This window comes from Lemur catta, chromosome 19 (assembly GCF_020740605.2).
Source record: "Lemur catta isolate mLemCat1 chromosome 19, mLemCat1.pri, whole genome shotgun sequence".
Classification (NCBI taxonomy): domain Eukaryota; kingdom Metazoa; phylum Chordata; class Mammalia; order Primates; family Lemuridae; genus Lemur; species Lemur catta.
Window position 1 is genome coordinate 18,083,475 of NC_059146.1, and position 9,288 is coordinate 18,092,762.

General features: G+C 54.7%; 1 protein-coding gene across 2 annotated transcripts; it reads right to left on the reverse strand.

Moving 5' to 3' along the window:
* Positions 1-2,184: 2,184 nt before the first annotated feature.
* A1BG (alpha-1-B glycoprotein) lies at positions 2,185-7,273 on the reverse strand. 2 transcript variants are annotated; one of them, XM_045532916.1, is made up of 8 exons: positions 7,119-7,273; positions 7,003-7,038; positions 6,725-6,907; positions 6,052-6,324; positions 5,448-5,744; positions 4,216-4,512; positions 3,130-3,417; positions 2,185-2,334 (listed from the first exon to the last, which is right to left on the reverse strand). In XM_045532916.1, exons 1-8 carry the CDS (start codon positions 7,150-7,152, stop codon positions 2,327-2,329), a joined length of 1,416 nt encoding a protein of 471 aa, XP_045388872.1. In that variant the 5' UTR covers positions 7,153-7,273; the 3' UTR covers positions 2,185-2,326. The 2 variants fall into 2 exon arrangements, with proteins under 2 accessions (XP_045388872.1, XP_045388871.1); XM_045532915.1 differs by having other exon boundaries at positions 6,638-6,907; positions 7,119-7,270.
* Between the last annotated feature and the right edge of the window lie 2,015 nt (positions 7,274-9,288).

Here is a 9,288-nt window from a genome sequence, read left to right on the forward strand (position 1 = left end):
AGACCCCCGTCTCTACTAAAAGTAGAAAGAAATTATATGGGCAGTTAAAATATATATATAGAAAAAATTAGCCAGGCATAGTGACACATGCCTGTAGTCCCAGCTACTCGGGAGGCTGAGGCAGGAGGATTGCGTAAGCCCGGGAGTTTCAGGTTGCTGTGAGCTAGGCTGACGCCACAGCACTCTAACCGGGGCAAAAGAGTGAGACTCTGTCTCAAAAATAAATAAATAAATAAATAAATAAACAAACAAACAACAACAATAACAACAAAAAATAAAAAAACAGAATTGTACTCACACATGATGGATATATAAATCTTAATTATAGTGGTGGTTATGTGGGTGTATATATTGTCAAACTCTATCAAACACTTGAAATGTTTATATTTTATTGTATGTAAGTTATACCTTAATAAAGTTGACTTTTAAAGAATAGAAAATTTCTTCTTTGTATGTTAAAAAAGGTAAAAAATGGGCCAGGCACGGTGGCTCATGCCTATAATCCTCTAGCCCGGGGAATAGATCAAGACCCTGTCTCAAAAAATTTTAAAAAAAGGTCAAAATGGCAATTTATATAGTTCAATGTAATGAAGTTGCCAATATTTGATCTTTTGATCCACAAAGAAGTAATTTCCTATGATTTAAACTAATATAAGCCTGCTTTTTTGTTTTGTTTTGGTTAGGTTTGAGACAGGGTCTTGCTCTCTCTCCCAGGCTGGAGTGCAATGGCATGATCACAGCCCACTGCAGCCTTGAACTCCTGGGCTAAAATGATCCTCCTGCCTCAGTTTCCCAAGTAGTTAGGACTATAGGCACAAACCACCACACCTAGCTAATTTTTAAAATTTTTTTTGTAGAGATGGGGGTCTCCCTTTGTTGCCCAGGGTGGTCTTGAACTCCTAGCCTCCAGCGATCTCCTGCCTCAGCCTCCCAAAGTGCTGGGATTACAGGTATGAGCTACCATGCCCAGCACGAGCCGCTTTTAAAGCCTAATAACTAAGCTGTTACTGATGTTTACCCAAAAGATCAGTGAAGAAACTGGAAAATAAGAGTAAATTAAATCGGAGGTAGGTAGAAGAAAGAGAATAATAGTGATACTAGTAGAGCTCCAGAAAATAAAAAACAGAAATTGGAAAAAATGAACAAAGACAAAAGTTAATTAGTTCTTTGAAAAGATTTTTATTTATGTATTTTTTATTTCCAGATATTACGGGGGTATAAACGTTTGGGTTAGGTGGATTGCTTTTGTACTACTTGAGTCAAAGTGGTAAGTGTGCCCATCACCCAGATGGTGTACAATGTATCCGTTAGGTTTGATTTCACCCGTCCCCTCCTCCCCTGTCCCACCTGCATGATTTCTATGGAGTTTTACCTCCATCTGTGTATATGAGTACTGATCAGTTAGATCCAATTTAATAGTGATGAAAAGATTTTTCAAATTGATAACCCCCTAGCAAGATGGTGGGGAGGGTGGGGAGGAGAGAGAGACACAGAGAGATAAGATATATCATCAAGCATGAAAGGTAATGTTATAGACCTTGCAAACACTAAAAAATACAGGAATATTATGAACTAGATATTATTTAATACTATGGCAGTAAATCAGACCACTAGACAAATTCCTTGAAAATGAATTCCTTGATAAAAAATGTATTAAGTATTAATTGATAATACTAACACACACCTACTGTGTACAAGGACCTTGAGGGCCAAGTCCAGGCAGGGAGTAGGCAATGGTTCAGGTGGGTGTCAGGTGGGGCAAAGGGGTCTCAGGGCTGAGGGGATGAACACAGAGGAATCCAGCCACTTCCACAGCTTTAAGCTCTGATGTGGGAGGCCTTGAACAGTCCAGCACCATCACCCTGTGACTGAAGGACAAGACCACAAAATGCAGCCCCTCTGAACTTCCTCCCCATCTAGGGACTGATGTGGTTAAGGTAGAGTCAGGTATGAGCTACCTGCTCATACCTACTGGGGACCAGGCAGAGGTGCCTAGGGAGTAAGAGACAGCTTGGTGGAAGACGGCAGAAAAAAGAGGTCTTGAAGAATGCGGGATTAAGAGCCAGTCCTCTACCCCTCCCTCTCAGCACCCAACCCAGAGTCCATCGACTTTCAGCACAGAGGATCCCTGGGTCTGGACTCAGGGGCTGCTCTGCACTCACTGGCCAAAGACACATTTTAAACAAAGTCTTTCTTCGTGTTTATTAATTCCTAGGAGGAATGAGTGAGGGCCCTCCAGCCCCCCGCTACAACAAGAGGGATAGCAGCCAGTCAGCATTCCCAGTATTTCCCACAGTACCGTCAGCACCCTGAGTCTGCAGCCGGATCAATGTCCTAGAAAAATGTGAGAAAACGGAAGTGAGAAGCCTGTGCCCTCCTCCCACCATTCTCATGGCAGACCTCCCTGAGGCCCTTCAGGAAGGAAATGGCTTGGTCAGCCGCTGGCCAAGACCCCTCAGGTGCTCCCTCCAGGTGCTCTAGTTCAGCGGTGCCCAACGTTTTTGCCACCAGGGACCGGTTTCATGGAAGACAACTTTTCCACGGAGTCAGGGGGGGGTGGAAGATGGTTTCGGGATGATTTCGAGCTCATTGCATTTATTGTGCAGCCAAACTGCTCCGCTAATGATAATCTGTATTTGCAGCTGCTCCCCAGCGCTGGCATCACGGCCTCAGCTCCACCTCACATCACCAGGCGTTAGATTCTCATAAGGAGCCGCAACCTAGGTCCCGCGCATGCGCAGTTTACAGTGGGGTTTGCGCTCCTGTGAGAATCCAATGCCGGTGCTTATCTGACAGGAGGCGGAGCTTAGACGGTGATGCCAGCGATGGGGAGCGGCTGTGAAAACAGATGACGCTTCTCTCACCTGCTGTGCGACTCGGTTCTTAACAGGCTGATACTGGTCTGGCGGCGGAGGAGGTGGGGGGGTGGGGACCACAGCACTGGCTGACCGAGCCACTCTCTGCCTCAGGGCCTTTGCACGTGTGGTTCCCCCGCCTGCATTTCTGCCCCTGCACCAGGCTGGGACTAGACACACTAGCCAGTGTGCCCGGAAGGAGGCGCGGAGAACTGCACAACCCAGGCAAAGGCAGGAGGCGGAGCCCAGCCTACAGGACCTAGGGAAATGGCACCTGCCACCAGGAGCTCCACAGGGTCGCTGAGCTCCGACTCGAAGCGGTTGGGCCACCAGGAGCGGTAGCGGCAGCTGTAGTTGCCAGCGTGCTGGGGCCCCACGTAGGTCAGCACGAAGTCCTTCGAGGAGTGGGTGGCAGAGAGCCTGTCCAAAGCCTCCGTCTCACCCACGCGCAGCAGCTCGACGGTGACGTCGGGTAGGTGGCCTTCGCAGCGCAGGACGGCATCACGGCCTGGGGTCACCGCCCCGCGCCACAGGGCTCGCAGCCGCGGCCTGGGAGGCGGTCCTGGGCGGGGCAAGGGGGTCACCGGATGAGACCCAGCCCCAGCCCCCTTCACCTGCCCGGCGCCCTCCACACCTCCAGGCTGGGCGTCAGCCGTGCGCTTAACCCCCTCCCCCGTCTGCATCCCGAGCTGGGGCAGCTCTTCTGCGCCTGCGCCCGGTCGGCCCGCACGGCAGCCTCTGCGCCTCCTGCCAGTCCCCAGAGCCAGGTGCTCTGAGGCTTCTTGGGGTCCCATCGGGCACTCAGGACACGTGCAGGGAAGGAAGAAATGACCGAGGGAAACGGTGTTCCTTGTAGAGGGCACCGCCCAAAATTCTGGCGGCGGAACCTGTGTCCAGCGGCTCTGCGTGGCCCCTGCCCCCATGGAGACCTCGATGAGGAAATCATAAGGACAGACCCCAGGGATGGCGAGGGTGTGAGGAGAATTACACGAGACCCTCGGCTGTGGGTCAGGGGTCCAGGGAGGGGCAGGGTGATAGTCCAGTATAACAACCGACAAGAGTGTAGCACAGGAAAAGCGAGGCACGGGCAGGTGCAAAGCTGGCAGGAATTTGAACAGGAGACCCCGGGCCCGCCCTCCACGCTCTCCACGCTCTCCACCTGGCTCACGTCCGTTCGAAACGTGCCAAAGGGTTCCGGGACCCTTGGCCGCCGCCCGCAGCCCCCGTCCCCCTCCCTGCAGGGGTAGGCGGTGGGGGCCGAAGAAGGCCCGAGCGCTGTCGTTGGGTCCCCGAGGAAAGGCGAGCACCCTCGTTGGCGTCCGGCCGATAGGCCTGAGGGACACGGTCCCCGCGGGCTCACCGTGCACCTGCAGCTCCACGCGCGCGCTGGGCGCCGAGCCGGAGAACGGCGGCTCCGGGTCCACGTAGACGCAGCTGTAGTTGGCCGAGTCGGCCACCGAGACATTGTGGAGCTCGAACTGGGCTTCGGTCCCCGCGGGGCTCAGCAGACTGTGCACCCGGCTCCGGCCCTCGTCCTCGCGCACCAGGAAGAACCGCAGGCCGACCAGGGGCGCCTGGCACCGCAGCCGCACGAGCGTGCCGGGCTCTGGGCTGCGACCCGCCGGCTCTGCCGAGAGCCCGGGCGGGGGCAGCTTCTCTGTGGAGAAGGATGCGGGCTGAGCCGGGCGCCAAGCGGGTGGCCCGAGGGCGGGACGCTTGGTCCGGGCTCTTGGTCTTTGCCCGGCCTGAGTCTTCCGCCTGCAGTGATCTGTTCTGCTCCCTTCCTCGCCTACTCAGGGAGGCCCGCGGGGACCACCCTGCTGAAAGCTGCACCACCCGCCTGGCCTCTGGGCCCTGGTCCTTCCTGGATCTCTCTCACACATCTCTTCACTGTTTCTTATGAATTTGTTTATCTATAAAAACAGACGGGGCAGGGGGACACGTTTTGTCCACGGCTTGGTGCCTCCTACACATGGCTGCTCAAGAGTGGATTTGGGTGCGGTGCACACCGTCTGGGAGACGGACACGCTTGAAGCTCTGACTCGGGTGGGGCAAGGGCAATATCCGTAATCTAAACATTTCTACCCCCGTATTATGCTGAAATAAAAAAAATAGTGGATTCACCCCGCGATTGTCTACCAGGCACGACCCGAAGGCCCGCCCACCTGGGGCACCTGTGAACTCGCTGGGCGTGGGGCTCGCAGTCCAGTGCTCAGTCAAGGTTTGCCAACTATCACTGAGCCCAAGGCGAGGGGTCGGAGGAGCAGCCGCAGCCTGGCCGCCTGGGCAGGCCTCAGCGCCACTCAGACCTGGGGAGGCCAAGGGGACCCAGGGCGGGCGGCGTCCGCGTTGTCTGTGCCAGACCTGAAGTCCCAATTGTTCGCTGGGCCTCAGGTTGCCACGCTCATTGCCCCATTCGCAGTTGAGGAAACTGAGGCGGGCGGGGGCGCGGGGTGGATGAGTTGGGACTGGTCCCCGCCCGGAGTCCCGCACTTCCGGGGACCCTACAGCGGGGCCCTGCTCCTGAGCCCCCAGGACCGAGCCCTCTCGACCCCCAGCCCTGCCCGGTCCCTGCGCGGCCACCCGGCTCACCGTCGCTCAGGGTCAGTTCCGCCGGAGCGCTGTCCCCGGACCAGACGGCCTGCTGGTCGCGCAGCTGGTAGCGGCAGGTGTAGGGGCCGCCATCCCCCAGGGCCAGGGCATTCAGATGAAAGAAGACGCGGTCCGGGCTGGTGCTGCTCTGGGGCACCAGCAGCTCCTTCTCGCGCCGCCGCAGCTGGAAGTTCACGCCGCTCAGGGGCGCCACGCAGATGAGGGTCGCGCTGTCGCCGGGGTGCAGGACCCCGGTGGACTCTCCCTGGGGTCTCAGCACAGGTGGCGGCGGTGGTGCTGCAATGCAGGGAGGGTCACCGCGCTGCCAGAGGCCAGGACACCAGCTGCTGCAAGTTCCCTGCTAGAGCTACCATCTGCCCAGTCTCCAGATCTCTGCCCTCTGCCCTCTGCCCTCTTGGTGGCAGCCCCAGGAACCCCCTATGATTGTTCCTTTGTGCATCCTCTGCGCAAACTCCTTTGCAACCTCCAGGCCCAGGCAATTGCATATTCAGTGGGTATTCAGTGTTGGAGGTCAAGGCCAATGTGACTTTGCCCTCCAAGATTTTCCTCCCCCAGAAGCCCTCTGCGACCATCCAGCAGTCACCGAGTTCCTCGATGGTCACGGTGGCACTGGGCTCCGAGGGGGTGCCTGCTGCATGGATGCGGTAGCTGCAACTGTAAGTGCCAGCCTGGTGGACAGGGAAGGTGGCCTCCACATGCTTCCTGGCCTTGGCTACCTCCAGAAACTCATCATCCCCTTCTCGCCTCAGCAGAAAGGTCACACTTCGCAGCCCCCCGTGGCACACCAGAGTCGCGTTCAGGCCGGGTGTGATCCAGGACACTGGCTCTGCCGAGAGCTGGGGTCTTGGCAAGGACTCTGCAGGTGGGAAGGGTTGATGAGTGGTTCCCCGTGGCTCAGGAGATGGATATGAGGGGACAGGAGGCAGGGCATGCATAGGGGAAATGGAGGCAGGGACAGGCAGAAATAGGGCATGCAGCCAGAGGAGGAAGTGTCTGTGCGGCCCCCTGGGGATGCAATCATTCATTCCTCAAACCCTCTGGGGTCAGTACGAACATCATCCCCTTTGACAGATGGGAAAACCAAGGCTCAGAGATGTCAGGGGACTTGGGGGAAGGAAGGGCCCCCACAGCCCCCTCTCCACGGCCTCCTGGCCCCTATTAATGCTCACTTGGCCCTGTCACCTCCATGAGGTTGCTCAGCTGGGTCCATCCACTGCTGAAGCCCGAGCGGCAGCGGTAGAGGCCCTGGGTGTCACCTGTCAGCAGGAACTGGTGCTCCATGGCAGGTGAATCGAGGTGCACGAGCTCCTGGGACACCCCATCCTTGAACAGCTGGAAATCCAGGGTGGGCAGGCGGGCCTGGCAGGTCAGCGTCACATTGGCCCAGGGTTCCAGCAGCGATTCAGACTCTGCCCACAAGCTGGGCTGGGGGTCAAAAACTGTGAGGGGCAGCTGGGATCAGCTGGGTGCTGCAGGGCCATGGGGTCCACCCCCAGGCCTGCAGCCCCCATCCCAGGCCCTGGGCTGTACTCACACACGGCTGCCTCTGTCACTGGGCCCAGGGTGAGACCTGTGGAGACAGTGCCTGTGAGGCCCCCAATTCCACCCCAAACCCCTGCCCCAGGGGACCCTAGGCTGCAGACCCCTCACCCCAGAGCAGCAGGAAAGACATCAGCGAGGACATGGTGGTCACACTGGCTCTAGCCGCTGTGAGCGTCTGCAGTGATAAAGCCTGAGCGAGGGTCCGGGGCAGTGGGACACTGACCCCTTGCCTTGTTTGTCCTTCCCGGAAGACAGGGGCAGGGCCTGTGAGGGGCAGGGACAAAGGGCAAACCCGAAGGCCAGCCAGAGCCTCAGGATCCCCAGTGATACTGACAATCAATAGTAACAGATAATCATTAACTGAAGCAATAGAGCAGTGTTAATGAAATGATCATAAAATCACCTCATTCTCAGATAGGCACTGGGGTCCTTTTCCAGGAGGGGACACTGAGTTCTCCCCACCCAGAAGCCCAGCTGCACCCCTTGAGTGATGCCGAGGGTGAGGGTGTCTGGGGCCGTCCTTGCTCTTCCTGGAGGCTGTGGTCCCTTCCCCATTGCTGGTCAGTGCTGCACTGTGTGACCCTCCAAGTCAGGTTTGCACGCAGTCCTGTGCTCCCCACCCCTGCCAGGATGTGTGCTCCAGTGTGGACAGTCGCCCAAGCTGCTGATGTCACTCCAGTGGCTGCAGCCTGCAGCCTGCTGCCGCTGCCTGGAGGCCAGACCTCCTCCTCCCCCACGGCACCACCTGTGGGGATGGAATGCGAGGATGAGACCCTGGTGCTTTGTGGAGGCCCTGTCACCCCCAACCCCAGCCATCTGGTCTCCACCCTGGTGTCCCAGCCCCAGCTCCCTGCCAGGATGAGAGCCCACGGAAACCTCCCGCCTTCCTCCTCACTCAGTCATTCCACAATCATTTTGTTGTTGTTGAGACAGAGTTTCCCTCTGTTGCCCAGGCTAGAGTGCCGTGGTGTCAGCCTAGCTCACAGCAACCTCAAACTCCTGGGCTCAAGCAATCCTTCTGCCTCAGCCTCTGGAGTAGCTGGGACTACAGGCATGCGCCACCATGCCCGGCTAATTTTTTCTATATGTATTTTTAGTTGTCCATATGATTTCTTTCTGTTTTTAGTAGAGACGGGGGTCTCATTCTTGCTCAGGGTGGTCTCGAACTCCTGAGCTCAAACGATCCACTCACCTCGACCTCCCAGAGTGCTAAGATTACAGGCGTTAGCCACTGTGCCTGGCAGAAGCTAATTTTTAGAAAAAATTTTTTTGCAGAGACAGGGTCTCACCACGTTGCTCAGGCTGGTCTTGAATTCCTGGCCTCAAGCAATCCTCCTGTCTTGGCCTCTCAAAGTCCTGGGATTACAGGCATGAGTGAAATATATTATGAATCATGAAACATTATTCATAATATGTACTGTTTCAAATACCACAATGTCTTGCAGTTGTTTTATGTTTTTTTGTTTTTGTTTATTTTTTTCAGAGATGGGATCTCAGTATGTTGCCCAGGCTGGACTTGAGCTCTTGGGCTCAAGTGATCCTCCTACCTCAGCCTCCCCTAGCTGGGACTACAGGAGTATGCTACTGTGCCCAGCTTGGGGTTTTTTTGTTTGTTTTTTTTTTTTTTTGGTAAAGAATTACATTGATATTATTTTGTGTTTTTTAAATTATTTTATTGATACATAATTTGTGCATATTTATAGCTTACATGTGTTATTTTGCTACATGCACGGAACATGTAATGAGCAAGTCAGGGTATTCAGGATATCCATCACCTTGAGTATTTATCATTTCTATATGTTGGGAACATTTCAACTCTTCTGTGCTAGGTATTTTGAAATACACCATACATTACTGTTAGCTACAGTCACCCTGCTCTGCTATTGAACATTAGAACTTACTCATTCTGTCTAACTGTATGTTTGTACCCATTAATCAACTTCTCTTCATCTTCACCCCCTGCCTCCTCCAACACACACCATTCCCAGCCTCTGGTAACTCTCATTCTATTTTCTACCTCCATGAGATCAACTATTTTAGCTCCCACAGATGAGTGAGAATATGCAATATTTGTCTGTATGTGCCTGGCTTATTTCACTTAACAAAATGATCTCCAGTCCCATCCATGTTGCTGTGAATGAGAGGATTTCATTCTTTTTATGGTTGGATAGCATTCCATTGTGCATGTATACCATATTTTTTTGAGACAGAATGTCACTCTGTCACTCAGGCTGGAGTGCAGTAGTGCAATCATAGTGCATTACAGCCTTACACTCTT

What these genes read in the sequence shown, in the direction of transcription:
- A1BG (XM_045532915.1), bottom strand. Translation starts at nt 7,152, where the DNA reads ATGTCCTCGCTGATGTCTTTCCTGCTGCTCTGGG. An exon ending in GTCTTTCCTGCTGCTCTGGG is followed by an intron (nt 7,039 to 7,118) that starts GTGAGGGGTCTG and finishes CTGTCTCCACAG; the next exon opens with GTCTCACCCTGGGCCCAGTG. An exon ending in GGAACTGACCCTGAGCGACG is followed by an intron (nt 4,513 to 5,447) that starts GTGAGCCGGGTG and finishes CCTTCTCCACAG; the next exon opens with AGAAGCTGCCCCCGCCCGGG.